The 18,256-nt window shown below is 43.7% G+C and overlaps 1 protein-coding gene across 2 annotated transcripts in view; it reads right to left on the bottom strand.

Annotated features, from left to right (window-relative positions):
- LOC124607479 (spermatogenesis-associated protein 7 homolog) overlaps positions 1-18,256 on the bottom strand; it is a 104,251-nt gene that overhangs the window by 23,462 nt on the left and 62,533 nt on the right. For both annotated transcript variants that reach the window (XM_047139842.1, XM_047139852.1), the window contains one exon: positions 17,854-18,011. In XM_047139842.1, the coding sequence (XP_046995798.1) occupies positions 17,854-18,011 (158 nt within the window). The remainder of the gene's footprint in view (positions 1-17,853; positions 18,012-18,256) is intronic.

The raw sequence follows: 18,256 nt of genomic DNA on the forward strand, positions 1-18,256 counted from the left end.
CCTTGCTGGCAGGCAGCCCATCAAAGGTTACCGTGAGTGAGGAAGAGCGCGAATGCACTTAAAAAACTTTGGCGGAAGTTGCCAAAGATTACCACAGCTGCCTACATGACAACTGAGTGAATACTTGTCTACAGCCATGTGGAGGGCACAGCCAAGTGAGTCCTTGTTCATGACACGCAGATGTTACGTGCTTGCAATCAACTGCACAAAGGTTGTGAGTTAGCAGTCAGAACATGCGCAATGTGCTTCCCTTACAAGAGCTGGGTTAAATTTATTTGAATGACAAATAACAAATACAGACAAAAATTATTATTTTTTATTTGTGACAAACATATAACAGTATTTATTCAAAACATTATTCACTTACAAGAGTAAAAACTTTTATTTGTCATCTGTGAGTAAAAAGCTTTATGAATAACAGATAAACTAGCAATCCAATGATATTAATTGCTTCAATTCTATATCATTTATGTACTTTTTGTTGCTTTTAAATTGTTTTTCAGAACAACTCATTCTTTCAAACATCTCACCATAAACTTTATTTGGTTTCCAAATACTTGCCACTGTGAAAAAGAAAATACATGCTACATATGCAAAGAGGATATTGGTGTCTTATTTCTCCCGAAAGTGTCTATTTCATGACAACAAATATTCAGCCATTATTGAGAAACCATCAATCCATCTGCAGTTTTTGGTAAATAACTAGTTATGATTCCATGTTAGTTTCACTTCCCAAATCACATTCAAAATAAAATTTTCATTTTATGTCGCAGCATTATTCGAAATGCTTGACCAAATTTCTTTGGCAAGCAACTCAAATCGCTTGACACGGGCAAGTCTTCAGGTCCAGATTGTATACCGATTAGGTCCCTTTCAGATTATGCTGATACAATAGCTCCCTACTTAGCAATCATATACAACTGCTCGCTCACCGATAGATCTGTACCTACAGATTGGAAAATTGCGCAGGTCACACCAGTGTTTAAGAAGGGTAGTAGGAGTAATCCATTGAACTACAGACCTATATCATTGACGTCGGTTTGCAGTAGGGTTTTGGAGCATATACTGTATTCAAACATTATGAATCACCTCAAGGGGAACGATCTATTGATACGTAATCAGCATGGTTTCAGGAAACATCGTTCTTGTGCAACGCAGCTAGCTCTTTATTCATACGAAGTAATGGCCGCTATCGACGGGGATCTCAAGTTGATTCCGTATTTATTTGACACCGTTCCTCACAAGCGGCTTCTAATCAAGCTGCGGACCTATGGGCTATCGTCTCAGTTGTGCAACTGGATTCGTGATTTCCTTTCAGGAAGGTCGCAGTTCGTAGTAATAGACGGTAAATCGTCGAGTAAAACTGAAGTGATATCAGGTGTTCCCCAGGGAAGTGTCCTGGGACCTCTGCAGTTCCTGATCTATATAAATGACCTGGGTGACAATCTGAGCAGTTCTCTTAGGTTGTTCACAGATGATGCTGTAATTTACCATCTAGTAAGGTCATCCGAAGACCAGTATCAGTTGCAAAGCGATTTAGAAAAGATTGCTGTATGGTGTGGCAGGTGGCAGTTGACGCTAAATAACGATAAGTGTGAGGTGATCCACATGAGTTCCAAAAGAAATCCATTGGAATTCGATTACTCGATAAATAGTACAATTCTCAAGGCTGTCAATTCAACTAAGTACCTGGGTGTAAAAATTACGAACAACTTCAGTTGGAAAGACCACATAGATAATATTGTGGGGAAGGCAAGCCAAAGGTTGCGTTTCATTGGCAGGACACTTAGAAGATGCAACAAGTCCACTAAAGAGACGGCTTACACTACACTCGTTCGTCCTCTGTTAGAATATTGCTGCGCGGTGTGGGACCCTTACCAGGTGGGATTGACCAAGGACATCGAAAGGGTGCAAAAAAGGGCAGCTCGTTTTGCATTATCGCGTAATAGGGGAGAGAGTGTGGCAGATATGATACGCGAGTTGGGATGGAAGTCATTAAAGCAAAGACGTTTTTCGGCGCAGCGAGATCTATTTACGAAATTTCAGTCACCAACTTTCTCTTCCGAATGCGAAAATATTTTGTTGAGCCCAACCTACATAGGTAGGAATGATCATCAAAATAAAATAAGAGAAATCAGAGCTCGAACAGAAAGGTTTAGGTGTTCGTTTTTCCCGCGTGCTGTTCGGGAGTGGAATGGTAGGGAAATAGTATGATTGTGGATCGATGAACCCTCTGCCAAGCACTTAAATGTGAATTGCAGAGTAATCATGTAGGTGTAGATGTAGATCAGATGTCTGTAGTTTGTTGTTAGCCTCCCTTGGTTTTGGGCAACAATCTTGGGTAGGACATAGCTACAGTAACTGCAGCTGATGTAGAAAAGTGAAAAAAGTCTTCCAATTGTCGACTGACACTTTCTTGATAAAAAATGTTGTCAATGTGCTGCAATATTAAGAACTTACGTATTCTAATCCAGCAAACCTTCCAAAATTTTTGCATAAATGCATAGATGCATGGAAGATCAAAAAGCTATTCCATATTCAAACAGAAAGGTAACTCAGAGTTAATCCTAAAACACTTTTGGATGACTTTGGATGTCCAGTAGCATTCAAAAAACGTTTTAGGAGATTTTTAGATTTAGTGTGTTGATGTTTGTTATTAGCAACTGAGTTCTAACTTTGTTCACTCATTTTCTACCACTATAAACATTAGCAAATTGTGTAATTATATTAATGAGGCACCCCTACCTGACAGTGTTAGCAATCTTGGTACAATGGAGGAAAATGCTGCAGATTAAGTGTTTCTTTTAACTGCATTCTTATATTTGGCTACTTACGTACAGTGCCCTTGCATGTTAGCAGACGGAAGTGGGAGGGGGGCGTGGGGGGAGGGGGGGGGAGTACTGGCAAGCGCAGAGTCTGTGGAATTGGGCTGCATCAATACTATAACTGCTAAGGCCATTCACCTATGAAGTATTTCTGTGTTGAATTTGTTTTGCTGTACAGTAAGTAAGGCTGTGCTCAACCCAAAGGTTAGTTCGGACACTGCAGTGCTTCACTAGGCATGGTGCGGTGTATTCAACTTCCCCCCACCTCTGAACCAACTTATGCAGTTCAACATGTACTCCAAAACATGGTGCAACTTCACTTGGCATTTTTCTCATTTTACAAATGAAAGAAGTTATAAGTAACAGAAAAAAAACTGTAGGACCAATGGAGGATCAAACACAAAATCTTCAGTTTTGTAGACTGGAACTTAATGCACTGAGTCACATTTAGGAACAGTCGCCGGCCGAAGTGGCCGTGCGGTTAAAGGCACTGCAGTCTGGAACCGCAAGACCGCTACGGTCGCAGGTTCGAATCCTGCCTCGGGCATGGATGTTTGTGATGTCCTTAGGTTAGTTAGGTTTAACTAGTTCTAAGTTCTAGGGGACTAATGACCTCAGCAGTTGAGTCCCATAGTGCTCAGAGCCATTTGAACCATTTGAACAGTCAATTAATAAGTTATTCATATGCAGAAACTGCACTGAGTCAAGGGAACAAACAACTTCAGTACAAGAAGTAAACAAAGAATATAGAGTGGCATTCTATGTGAATCATTAGAAAAAAAAAAGGAGATATTTTTGAAAGCAATTTTTTTTCTTTCTTTCCCCCCCGAAGACATATGATTAACATACTAGACTTTACAACACGCTTAAAAAGCTCCACGTCTTCATTTCTTATGAGCTATAACGCCAATACAATGTACAATCAAACAAAGGAAAATCCAGGATGGAATGTAACAATATAATGAAAAGGATAGTTGCTACTCACCATATAGCAGAGATGCTAAGTAGCACAAAGGCACAACAAAAAAGACTGAAAGTTAGCTTTCGGCCAACAAGGCCTTTGCAAAAAGTAGGTAACATACACACATGAACACACTCACGCAAACTCAACACACACACACACACACACACACACACACACACACACACACAACCTTAGTCTCTGGCTGATAGAGGGAGACTGTGAGCAGCAGGGCATTATGGGAGACGCAACCAGGTAGGGGTAAGGAGGAGGCTGGGGTGGGCAGGGGGAGGGATAGCAGGGTGGGGTTAGGGATGGTAAAGTGCTGCTGGGAGCGTGCAGGGATGAGGTGGAGAGGGGGAGCTAGGTGCAATCAGGAGGTTAGACAGAGGGTGGCGCAGAGAGAGAGAGAGAGAGAGAGAGAGAGAGAGAGAGAGAGGGGGGGGGGGGGGGAAGGGTAGTGGAAAGGTGAGAACCTAAAACACTGGGTGTGTTGATGGAACAGAGAACTGTGTATTGCTGGATGGGAACAGGAAAGAGGTTAGATGGGTAAGGACAATGACTAATGAAGGTTGAGGCCAAGAGGGTTATGGGAATGTAGGATGTATTGCAAGGTAAGTTCCCACCTGTGAGATTCAGAAAAGCTGGTGTTGGTGGAAAGGGTCCAGATGGTACTGGCTGCAGACTCTTAAGCAGTCATTGAAATGAAGGGCATCATGTTGGGTAGCGTGCTTAGCAACAGGGTGGTCCCATTGTTTCTTGGTCACAGTTCGTCAGTGGCCGTTCATGCGGACATACAGCTTGTTGGTTGCCATGCCCACATAGAATGCAGCACAATGGTTACAGGTCAGCTTGTAGAACACATGACTGGTTTCACAGGTAGCTCTGCCTTTGATGTGATAGGTGATGTTTGTCACAGGACTAGATTAGGTGGTGATGGAAGGATGTGTGGGACAGGTCTTGCATTACAGGGACATGAGCCGTGAGGCATGGGGCTGGTAGCAGAGGTTGTGTAGGGATGGATGGTAATATTGTGTAGGTTCGCCAGGCAGCGAAATACCACTGTGAGAGGAGTGGAAAGGATAGTGGGTAGGGCATTTCTCATTTCAGGGCAGGACGAGAGGTAGTCAAAAACTTAGTGTAGAGAGTAATTCAGTTGTTCCAGTCCTGGGTGGTACTGAGTTATGAGGGGAATGCTCCTCTGTGGCCAGACAGTGGGGTTTTGGGAGGTGTTGGGTGACTGGAAAGATAAGGCATGGGAGATATGTTTTTGTACATGGTTGGGAGTTTTTTATGATCTGTAAAGGCTTCAGTGAAACCCTTGGTATATTTCGGGAGGGACCACTTGTCACTACGGATGCAATGGTGACGGGTTGCTAGGCTGTGTGGAAGGGGCTTCTTGGTATGGAAAGGGTGACAGCTGTAGAGGTGGAGGTATTGCTGGTGGTTGGTAAGTTTGATATGGACAGAGGTACTGATATAGCCATATTTGAGGTGGAGGTCAACACTGAGGAAGGTGGCTTTTTGGAATGAGTAGGACCAGGTGAAGCAAATGGGGGAGAAGGTTTGAGGTTCTGGAGGAATGTGTATAGGGTGTCCTCAGTCTCAATTCAGATCAAGGAGAAGTCAATCAATGAATCTGAACGAGGTGAGGGGTTTGGCATTCTGGGTGTTTAGGAACGATTCCTTTAGATGGCCCATGAAGAGGTTGGCACAGGATGGTGCCATGCGAATACCTGTAGCCGTACCCCAGATTTGTTTGTAGGTAACGTCTTCAAAGGGGAAGTAATTGTGGGTGAGGATATAGTTGGTCATGGAGACTAGGAAGGAGGGGGTTGGTTTGGAATCCATCAAGCATTGGGAAAATTAGTGTTCAATAGTGGCAAGGCCGTGGGCATGAGGGATGTTAGTGTAAAGAGAGGTGGCATCAATAGTGATCAACAGGGCACCATGTGGTAAAGAGACAGGAACCATGGGGAGTCGGTGGAGAAAATGGTTGGTATCTTTTATGTAGAAGGATAGGTTGTGAGTAATTGGCTGAAAGTGTCAGCCTACGAGAGCAACGATTCACTCAGTGGGGGCACAGTAATTGGCCACAATGGGGTGTCCTGGTCAGTTGGGTATATGGACTTTAGGAAGCATGTAGAAGGTAGGAGTGTGGGGAATGGTAGGGGTGAACAGAGAGATGGACTCTGGGGAGAGGTTCTGCGAGGGGCCTAAGGATTTGAGGAGAGATGGAGTTCCTGCTGGATTTGTGGAATGAGGTCAATGTGGCAGGGTTTGTAGGTGGGTGAATCTGACTGCTGGCAAAGTCCTTCTGCCAGGGTACCCCTGCACCTCAAAACAACAGTGGTGGAGCCTTTGTCAGCAGGTAGGATAATACAGTTGAGATTAGTTTTTAGGTGGTGGATTGTGGATCCTTCTGCAGATGTTAAGGTTAGTTTGCATGTTGAGCAATTTGGGGAATGATGGTGAGACAAGGTTAGAGGTTAAGAAACTCTGGAAAGTTAACAGGGGGTGATTTGGAGGGGGGGGGGGGGCAGTAGGGTTGGGACATGGGTTGGAGGAGGATCTGGCAAGGTTCAACATTGGTCTTTGGTTGGGTCTGATTGGTAGCGTTGGTGGCAAAAAAGTGTTTCCACCGTTTGGCCGGGAGAAAGAATTAAGGTCTTTAACAAGTCCTGCATGACTGAATTTGTGGGTGGGGGGTCATGGGTTGATGGAGGATCTGGCAAGGTTCAACATTGGTCTTTGGTTGGGTCTGATTGGTAGCGTTGGTGGCAAAAAAGTGTTTACACCTTTTGGCCGGGAGAAAGAATTAAGGTCTTTAACAAGTCCTGCATGACTGAATTTGTGGGTGGGGGAAAAGGTGAGGCATTTGGAAAGGACTGATATTTTTGTGGGCTTAAGACTTCAAGAGGAAAGGTTCACGACTATGTTTCCAGTCTGTTTAGGTTCTGGGTTGTGAAGGTGGAAGGGAGTTTTGGAGGGTGTTGTAAATGTAGTAGGTCTGCAAGACAGGGTTTGTCAGCTATGAGGTGACATGGGGGAGATTTGGAGGTTGTTGTAGAGGTTGTGGACAGTGGTACTCCAACGTGGGAGTAGGAAGTGAGCAGAGTGGAGAGTTTTTTTTGAGGTGACATTGTGCATGTTGCTCTAGTTCCTGGAGGGCAAGAGTTTCAATGTGTGTTACAAGTTCCAGGGATTTGGGATTGCATAGCAAGAGAATTTTACAGATGGAGGGAAGGTACTGCAAGGATGTTTGGGCTTGGTTGATATGGTTCACAGGGCTATGATGATGATGATGATGATGATGATGATGAATTGGGTTAAGCAGGGTGCTCGACATCATGGTCATCAGCGCCCACACGAAGTCAGCATGTAAATCTCAAGGGTGAGGACAGAGGCTGTCCCCACATGCAGAGCAGCTTATAATGTATTAAAGTCTGCCGCCCTTCCCCACCACACTGACAGTTCACAAAATTTCACTAGCACAGTAACAATGGACTCGGTATTGCGAGGATGGTGGGCAGATTGCCAGCGAGACTGAGGGCTGCCCTAATATCAATACGTAGGACATGCGTAGCCACAATATGCAGAACTGAAAGTGGCACGCCACAAACTTCACAGACTGGTGGATCCTCCTGCCAGAGGAGGGAGCCATGTGTTATAGGGCTATGCCCAAACGCACAGACTGGTAAGCAAAACCTCCTTCCAGCAGTGAGGCTCACATGAAGTCCGCCAAGCCTTTGTGGTCGATTTGAGCGACTGCAGTTTGTTGTCTGTCACCTGCAACCATTCAGTCTCCCACTGACGCATGATTGCATCTGTCAGAAAATGAGATGATGGCATGCAATGGGATGGGACACTGATGGAAAGCACTATGACAATATGCTTCTTTGTCAGCTTTGTCAGCCATGTCGTCTTCCTGTATCCCAATGTGACCAGACACCTAACAAAAGATCACCTCCTTGCCATGGTAAGGATTCATGAATGAATTGAATCAGCAGGTCTACAGGATACATTCGGTGAAGTGCTTGCGGTGCACTACGAGAGTCAGAACAGACAAGAAACCATGTACGGTGATGTCTGTGAACCCCTCTCCAGTGCCATCAGAATGCCATATAATTCCGCACCATAATTTGTAAATTGTTGTGGAAGACGCACTTTAGAACCCTACTACAGAAAACAACAGAACAACTGAGAGCATTCTCTTGATGGGTTCCATATGTATAAAAAACAATAAAACAGTGGCACATACTTAAAATGGACGAAAAAAGTACGGAGTGCAAGTTTTCTTGTACTGTGCCAAGCTTAAAATCGCTTAGGGCCTCCGAAGACGCCAAGGTGGCAATGAATTCCCATTCCTGGCTGTATATTTTGATGCCCGAGAGATCCAGATCCTTGAGACAGTCTGTAGCACGTATACCAAATGGCTTTGTTGCATGGGGCCAATTCCTGAACAGCCAGTCAAAGGTGGGGTGGGTCACTGAACTGACAGTCAATGAATGAGGTGATGCTGAGATTTTCAGCACCTGTTGAGCCAAAAGAATATTTTGTCGAAACCAGAGAGGTGGTTCAACAGCCTCTGCACACACATTCAGAACTGGGCTGGTCCGAAAGGCTCCAGTCGATATCTGAATGCCCTGCTGGTGGACAGCATCCAACATCCTGAGGTAGGGGAGGACAGGCCGGTACGTAGACCACACTGCCATAATCTTAGCGTGATCAAATGAATGCCCTATAAAACTGCAGCGGGCAGGATCTGTCAGCTCCCCATGTTTTTCTGCTACAGCACTTCAAAATATTCAATGACTGGAAGACCTTTGTTCATAGGTCTTTCAGGTGTGGGAGCCAAGTTAATTTAGAATCAAATAATAAACCCAAAAAGCGCACAGTGTCTTGAAAACATAAAATATTGTCCCTATTGTGAGCACTGGTTGGTTAAAACTCCAATGAGCACAGTTAAAATTGACACATGTAGTCTACTTGGGTGAGAACCGAAAACCAATTGTCCGGGTCCAGGTTTCCGGCCTCCTAATGGTCAGTTGTAGCTGCCTCAACGTTGTAAGTTGAGAGGAAGAGTAGAAGATTGCAAAGACATCCAGAAACAAAGAGCATTTGACAGGGCTCCTGACTGTGGAGGAAATGCCACTGATAGTGATGTCAAACAAAGTGACACTGAGGACACTGCCCTGGGAGACCCCATTCTCCTGAACATAGCAGTCAGACATGGCATCACCAACGTGATAATGAAAACTGGGCTGTTTTGAGGAAAGAGACCAAACTGCGAGGTCATCGGTCTCATAGGTTTAGGGAGGGACGGGGAAGGAAGTCGGCCGTGCCCTTTCAAAGGAACCATCCCGGCATTTGCCTGGAGCGATTTTAGGGAAATCACGGAAAACCTAAATCAGGATGGCCGGACGCGGGATTGAACCGTCGTCCTCCCGAATGCGAGTCCAGTGTGCTAACCACTGCGCCACCTCGCTCGGTATAATGAAAACACCGGTTCTCGAGAAAGGATTGGATCAGAAGCGGCAGGCATCCACATAGTCCATTTCATGAAGATGGCGAAGAACGTTGTACCTCCAAGTAGTGTCATATGCTTTTTTGAGGTCAAAAAACACGAAAACCAAATGTTTTTGGTGTAAGAAGGATTCCTGTATTGCCGTCTCCTGTAGAATTAAGTTGTCAAGGGCAGAGCAAGGCGGCAGTTGACCATGCATTCAAGACTTCCCATGCAACTGGTAAAGGCGACACTACAGTAACTGTTAGTGGCGCTACGGTCCTTGCCTGGTTTCCAGGATGGTATTAATATTGGCTCCTTCCAAGTCATGGGGTACTGTCCATCACACCAGATCTGACTGAAACAAGAGAGGAACTGTCCTTTCACTTCAGGGCACAGATGACAAAGCATGGCATCAGGTCCTGGCTGCAGACAAGGCTGATTCCAGTTCCCACATGGAGAATGGAAGGTTGTAGACTTCCTCATTATGCAAGAAGAAATTAAGCTTCCTCATCTCTGCAGTCCTACGGAACACCTGAAAAGTGGGAGCTTGTCTGGATGATGTAGCAACAGTGAAGAAGTGTTCAGCTAAAACCTGAGCCATGTCTTCTGGCGTGTCCACCAAGACGCCATTACTTGACAAGGTCATAAGGGGACGTGTACTGCCCTTGCCTGCAATCCGCCTTATTGATTCCCAAACTTGCGTAGTGGAAGTGGATTGATTACTGGGCCATGAATTCCTCCAGGAAGCCCTCTTCTGTTCTTTTGTCACCCACCTCGCATGTGCATTCACAGATCTGAAGGCATGAAGATTGTCTGTAGTTGGACAGTGTTTGGAGTTCTGGAGAGCTGTTCATCTGACCCTGATTGCCAATCGACAGTTGTCATTTCACCGAGGTACAGGCTGTTATCTGAGGTGGTTACTAGACATGGGGGCAGACGAAGCAGCAGCCTGTTGGATCTCACAAGTGATATGGGCCACTGCCTCCTGTGTACAATCCTTTTGTTCAAAAATAGCCTGTTGACTGTACTGTAATCAATTTGCCCTTTGTATCACCCATCTGCGTGGTCTCCTGTTGGCCACCGTGCTAGTCGGCAGACAGATCCACTTCCCACTGAACTGATTCTGCAATAGCTGGGGAACAAAAAAAAGGTCAACGGCTGAAAAAGATGGTACAAATGTGGAAAAGTGTGTCATCTGACCTGCATTCAGAAGGCAGATATTCTCAGAATGGATGAGTCGCTCAATCATCTGAACCCTGTAGCAAGTGTTAGTTGAGCTCCACAGTACCTTGTGTGCATCCAAGACCCCCACAAGAAGTAATGGGTGCGGGAGTGCCTGGAAGAGTTCTGCCAGTGTGTCTGCATCCAAAGCATCATTAGAGCGCAGATACAAAGAACACACTGTGATGTTAAAGGATGTGAGAACTTTCACAGCAATTGCTTGCATGGTCATGGTAAGAGGGACTGGAGAGGAGTGGCATCTGTCATCAAAGAAAACAGCCACTCCACCTTTAGCACTGTCTCCAGTAGTATCATCCTTCCTGTATGCATGGTAGCCCCATAATGCAGGTGTGTCAGTGACTTTAAGATGCATTTCTTGTAAGCAGATGCAGAAAGGTTTCTCCCAGACCAGTAGCTGCAATTCTTCCAAATGTGAGCGATATCCATTCAAATTCCACTGCAACACCGAAGTCCCTGTGAAATCCATTGTTTAGCGATAGTTGTGCTTTTCTTTCTCCCTCAGAGGTGGTGTTTTACCAGGGTGGTCAAGGGGAACGTTAGGGGGTTCCTTGCTCTCCAGTTCCTCTGACTGGAAGACCATATCCTCATGAGCATAGTGCCCATCAGAAATAGAAAGAGATCACCGATCTACTGCTTTCTTGGACTTAGAACTATTTTTTGAAGGATGTTTGTCTTTACTGACAGGAGGAGGTGGTTGCCTGGGTTGCAAGGATGGCTTAGTTGGCTTCTAATGTTGGGTAGTGGTACGTGGCTTAGATGGTAAGCCTATTGCTGGACGGCTTCTGAATGACTTCAGTTTCAAGTGGAGCGTTTCCCCCACATGTACATCGACAAGTGCATGTGCTCATACTTGAATCTGTGGTCTGAGTTTGTGTGGAGGCATCACATTTAGTGACTGGCGTCTTAAGGGCTGATGCAAAAGAAGTAGCAAAAACCAGTGGTTGCATAACTTTGAAAGCTTTTTTAGCTTCCCATACGGTATGCGTATCTATACTTTCAACTCCTGAATTTTCCTTTCCTCATTGTAAGCTTCACACTTTTTGCACCACACCGGGTGATCCCCAGAGCAGTTTACACATTTCGAAGAAAGTGTACAAGAATTGCCAGACTCATGAGCCGAGCCACACGGAGCCTTTCTATTTCAATTACATCCCACAGTGGTATGGCCAAATCTTTGACATTTGTAGCATTGTATTCGGTTAGGAACAAACAGACGAACCTTAAGATGGATATAGCCAGCAAGGATAGTTCAGGTAATTCTGGAGTATTAACCGTGAGAATAAATGTTGCCAATTTTTCCAATTTGCCATTGACTCTCGTCATATAGTTATGCATTTCCGTGATGCCCATATTTTTCCATTCTTCACTTAACTCTACAGGGTCCACCTTCACTATATCGGAGCAGCTAACCACGCCCTTACTAAAGTTAAGGGTGTTATGCATCTCAGCCTTGACTGGGTAGTCACCTAAGGCCTTACAACATCCCAGAAGCTTAGATATTTGGTTGGAATTAGCAGTTTCAACTAAAAGTGTTCCATTACAAAGTCGTTTGACACTTTTCAGTGACCCAGCAATACCTTCCAATGCCTTGTGAATATAGAAAGGGGAGATCTTCTCAAAGTTCTCCCTGTTCACTTGATTACAATGAAAGCATTACGGCACACTAATGTTCTGTTACTATAATTCTGAGACTTCTTTTCGGGAGGACTGACCAACTGAGCTCTTTTGAGGAGTAGGGTAGGTACCACCTGACGGTAAACCTGTCCCATCAAAAGTAGTAGTTTGACGAGACCATTCCATAGGGATCCCATGAGACGCTAGGGAAACAAAGGTCGACCCAGGCAGAAACCTGCAAGCCTTATACAACAGGGGGGCGGCAGATGCCCCAGATGCTGCCCGCTAGAGATTGTTTTACCTCAACAGCCGTTCACCTCATCAGCACATCACACACACCTTGAGGGCTTTTTTATACAGGTGTATGCCTTACTCATGGACCAGGCAGTAAAGCCAAGACCCCCATTCTCCGAAACACACAACATTCCACTGCTGCGCTGCACAGCGGTGGCTGAAGCATGCCCAGAGCCTACGATGACAGAGGGTTGGCAGCAGTTAACGGACTCCAACTCAGGAACCCTGGGCTCACCAAGCTTGTACTCGGCAAACAAATGTTGAGCCCCTGAGGGGAGAACTATGTTGGTGAGGGGCAAGCATTCGCAGAATCTGAACAGATGGAGGTCATTGAGGAAGGACTCAGCTGGAGGTGGGTAATTTGACAGTAAGGCCATTTTGGGGGATACCACGAGCCAAGCAACAACGCAGGAACAGTATGTGGGACTGGATTCTAGCTAGAGATAAGGAAACATTCCTGTATTGATGTAGATGGAAGGAGCAAGAATCCATGGTGTGGAAAAAACGCGTAAAAATATGTAAATAATGTAGAATTATGTTCAAAAAAATTCACATAAATACACTCAAATATGTAAAAAAAATTATGAAAAGAAAGAAAAAAAAAATAACGGATGAAATAAGGGGAAACAAGGTGAAATACAAGGCAGTATACCAACATTGAGAGATGAGAACCAATTGAAACTTTTTTATATCAGTAAAGTGGATTGCAGGTTTGCGGGTGGATAAAGGTCAAACAGGAGATGGCAGAAGTGACTAGGTTAGAAGAAATTAATAGGTGTGAATGGGAATAGAGAGGAGAAGGGACGGGAGGTGGGGTGGGGTTGCCAGGACGAGATATAAGTTCGTGTGGCACAGGAAAGGTGCGGCAAATAACACACAAAAATATGCGAGGGTGACACAAGGAGAATGATTAATATGAAGGTATATGATTAATTATGTCAGTGGGTGTAGTGTGGGACATAAGATGCTGCATCAACGATCAGCGTGATCTTGTAGCCGACTGCTGTGCGTGGCTGAGATGATTGATACAGTGTGGCTCGTAAGTAGAGTGTGACGTGCAGTTTGTAAGGCAACAAGAGAAACACAGGAAAGAAGAGAAAGAAGGATAGACACTGAGTATAGAAATGCATTGGAAAACAGTACTGGGTTACAATGGAAGAGAAACCGTCAGGCAAAATCAAACAATTGAAAAATACAGGATGTACTGTAACAATACAATGAAAAGGACAGTTGCTACTCACCATATAGCGGAGATGCTGAGTTGCCGAAAGGCACAACAAAAAGACTGTCTGAAAGTTTGTCAAAAGAGTACAAGATACACTAACACACACAGGCAAATGCAACTCACACACATGACCACAGTCTCTGGCAGCTACATCCAGACTGCGGACAGCAGGGCATTATGGGGGAAGGAATTGGGTGGGGTAAGGAGGGGGCTGGGGAGGGCAGGGGGAGGGATAGCAAAGTGGGTCAGGGATGGTTAAGTGCTGCTGGGAGTGTGGAGAGTAGGGCAGCTAGGTGCAGTCAGGAGGTTAGAAGGTGGGCAGGGAGGGAGGAGGGGTAGCAGAAAAAGAAGGAACTAAAGAGACTGAGGAAGTTGGTGGAACAGAGGGCTGCTTCGTGCTGGAATGGGAACAAGGAAGGGGCTAGACAGGTAAAGACAATGACTAATGAATGCTGAGGCCAGGAAGGTTATGGGAACATAAGATATATTGCAGGAAGAGTTACCACGTGTACAATTCAGAAAAGCTGGTGCTTGTGAGAAGGATCCAGATGGCACAGGCTACAAGCTGTGAAGCAGTCACTGAAATGAAGGTTGTCATGTCGGGCAGTGTGCTCAGCAACATGCTGGTCCAATTGTTTCTTGGCCACAGTTTGTCAGTAGCCGTTCATGCGGACAGAGAGCCTGTCGTGCGCACGTAGAATGCAACACAGTGGTTACAGCTGGTTCAGAATCATTGATGACATCTTTGTGATCTGGATAGAGGCTGAGGACACCCTATCCACATTCCTTCAGAACCTTAACACCTTCTTCCCATTTGCTTCACTTGGTCCTACTCAACCCATCAAGCCACCTTCCTTGATATTGACCTCCATCTCAAAGATGGCTATATCAGTATTACCGTCCACATCAAATCTACCAACCATCAGTAATATCTCCACCTTGACACATGCCACCCATTTCATACCAAGAAGCCCCTTCTATACAACCTAGCAACCTGTGGTCGTCACATCTGTAGTGAACAGTGGTCCCTCTCAAAATATACCAAGGGTGTCACTGAGGCCTTTACAGATTGTAATTACCCTCCCATCATTGTACAAAAACGGATCTCCCATGCCTTATCTTTCCAGTCAGCCAACACTCCCAAAGCCCCACAATCTGGCCACAGAGGAGCATTCCCCTCATGACTCAATACCACCCAGGACTGGAGCAAATGAATTACATTCTCTACCAGGGTTTCAACTACCAATCGTTGCGCCCTGAAATGAGAAATGTCCTACCCACAATCCTTCCCACTCCTCCCACAGAGGTATTATGCCCACCAAACCTACAAAATATTTTTGTTATGCCCACACAACCCCTGTTCCCAATTCTTTGCCTCATGGCTCATATCCCTGTAATAGACCTATCCTATCAAAAGCAGGGCTACCTGTGAAACCACTCATGTGATCTACAAGTTAAGCTGCAACCGCTGTGCTGCATTCTACGTGAGCATGACAACAAAAAAGTTGTCTGTCTCCACGACACCGACAAACTGGGGCCAAGAAACAACGGGACCAACCTGTTGCTAAGTATGCCACTCAACATGACGTCCTTCATTTCAATGACTGCTTCACAGCCTGTAGCCTGTAGCCAGTGCTTTTCACCATATAGTGGAGATGCTGAGTTGCAGACTGCCAGAAAATGAGCATTCAGCCAAAAAGAGCATGCATGTATACACATGAGCACGCACGCGCCTCGCCTACTATACACACAAACACACACACACACACACACACACACACACACACACACACACACAGACAGACAGTCTCTGGCTGCTGAGGCCACACTGTGAGCAGCTGCGCATGATGGAAGATGCAACTGGGTGGTGGCGTAAGGAGGAGGCTGGGGCAGGTAGGGGGAGGGATAGCAGGGTACGTGTGGGGAATGGTAAAGTGTCCTTTGTGGGAGCATACAGGGACGAGGTGGAGAGGGGGTGTGGTGGGGTAAAAAACTATATGTGGTAGAACAAAAACAATGGTATTTTTGGATTCATGTGAACAAAGTCGATATAAAACAAGTGTCATAATCAAAAAAGGAAAATCATTGTTGACCTTTGTTATTTAAGTTGCAAATAATTTATATGTGAATAAATTAATTTGAATGATCTACTTATCCCAATAATTTTTCAGATAGAAATTTATTTGAATAATGCCTATCTCTGCGTACACTACATATTGCACTTCATCCCTTTTGCCAGTCGTTGCAGTTAATATTAACAACTGTAACAAGTCCTATTAGTACATTTGCCTAATTTACTTAGAAGATACTACATTGTACCTGGAATGAAGTTTATTTGTTAATTGTTAACAAATTTGACAATTATAGTCAGTTTACATGGTCGTCAACATAAATCTTTTTTATTTGTTCTGTCCAAAATATGTCTAAATTTCAGTACTATTTTTACAGCAGACTGAAATGCGAGCATTATTTCATCAGATAGTCTCCCACACTAATTTACCATCCCACAGCTAAGTCAATGACCATCAGTATCATTCAATATCAGTCATCACTTTAAATTTCACAATACGTGGTGATATTCAGTTACTTTGATAATCCTTGGTGAATCTTGGGTATGCAGCATACACTTTATCCATCGAAAACATGGAAAATCGACAGCTAAATAGAAATTCTGATTCTAAATGCATTCTAAAGCTTGTCGGGTCCATTACTGTCACCCAACTGCGATGAAGCCATTTATAGTCCATGTTTCCTTGGCCACATGGCAGGATCACTCACCTGAGTGCTTGTCCACAACATACTGAGAGATGAAACTGTTTCCACAATGCATGCAAAGTGAGTGATGGGTAACGGGTGCTGCTCACAAGGCTTCACCACATGGATGCTGTGCTCTATTACACAACACATAACTACAGAAGATATCATCAATGGAATAAGCCAAGTAAGCCTGCATTTTAGTATATTCAGACTCTTGCGGCACACACTTACAGTTCACTCACGGTTTTAAGGAAGAGACTATAGAGCAGAATTACAATTTAATGACCCTGTTTGAAATTTTAGGTGTAACCATTAAAAATGTGGCAGAGCTCTGACTGATACAATTTATCTGGCATTCAGCTCCTGGCATCTGTGGACCTGAATCAAAATTTACTTACAATTTAAAAATGTGCTGAATGGGATTCACTGTCTTCATAAAATATATTTTTGCATTTGGGAATTTTTTCTTTCATGGCATGGTCTTTCACGGTTCAATAAATTTAAGAAATTAAAAACTCTGCTTAAGGCGGAAGATGATGTGGGTGTCCAATGACAGTTGCAGTTGAAGTAAATGTGTTTCATATTCAGACAATTACTCAAGAAAATGCCAACAGCATTTACCAGCATATGCAGGGTACTTTTAGGATTGGATTAGCACCTCTCTAAGATCTTTAAATTAAGGACTTCATAGTAGTGAAGCTTGCAGAAAACAGAAGCCAAATTTTCTTAATCAGAAATAAATGTTATTTAGAGTTCTGTCAACAGATCTTTACAGATTTATCTACAGCACATCAAAAATGAAACTCATACCTCACAGCAAACAATGACTAAACAAATTTTGCCTACTGAGAAAGCAGCTGTTCTGCTTTTATGACCCTTGTCCAACAACATCAAGAGAGAAATTATTAAACAAAGGAGGGGAGGAAAACCACACTCCGAGTCTCTAGAAATGACTATGTTCGCATAAAAACACCCCTAAAAAGGCGTTTCAGCAAGACTTTAAGAGACTGCACTTTTACAACTTTAAGAAACTACTTTGAAAAGAAGTGAAATTAAATTTATGAAAAAGCAGAAACTTGTGTAACTTTCCAAAAGTTGTATGTGTCCCTTATACTAAAAATTATTATTGTAATGTGAAGTTTTATAAATCTGAAATTCAGGTATGGCTATGTACATATGCACACAGAGAAAAACACTATCAATATTACAAAAAAAATGCAACTGGAGTAAATATTATACATGCAGCATAAGGAACAAATGTTGCCACAATACAGACATCATCTTACCTGTCATGATCTTGACCTTATGAAAGAGGAAATGTGTTTGAACAAGCACACACAAAATCTATAGAGTATATGTGCTTCATTCTCATAAAAATCATCACAAAGAACAGGATGAAGAAAAAGAAATAAAATAAACTGCTTACATTTCATCTTCATTTCTTCTGATGATGGAGATGTCACTTTCTTGATTTGTTCTTAAGTCTGTGTTGAGAGTATGACTCCTATTTTGTTCAGGACTAGACCCTCTACTTTCACCTGCTGAAGATATTCCGCCATTGTATGCAGAATCACAACTGGATAGCTATAAAAGTGGGAAAAAGCCAAAATTATATATTTTATCACATTATATTATTCTTCCAAAAATAAAATAAAAGTTATTTCACCCAGCAAAGATCATACTGTGCATAACAAATGGTATTAATAACTATGGGTTTTAAAATTAAAATCACATAACTCTTGCCTATTTAAACCAACTATGCACAATATATTTCCACTTTAACATAAAATTCTTTTAGGGAAAATATTATGACAGTAACGGCATTCTCT

Source organism: Schistocerca americana, chromosome 1 (assembly GCF_021461395.2).
Source record: "Schistocerca americana isolate TAMUIC-IGC-003095 chromosome 1, iqSchAmer2.1, whole genome shotgun sequence".
In the NCBI taxonomy this organism is placed as follows: Eukaryota; Metazoa; Arthropoda; class Insecta; order Orthoptera; family Acrididae; genus Schistocerca; species Schistocerca americana.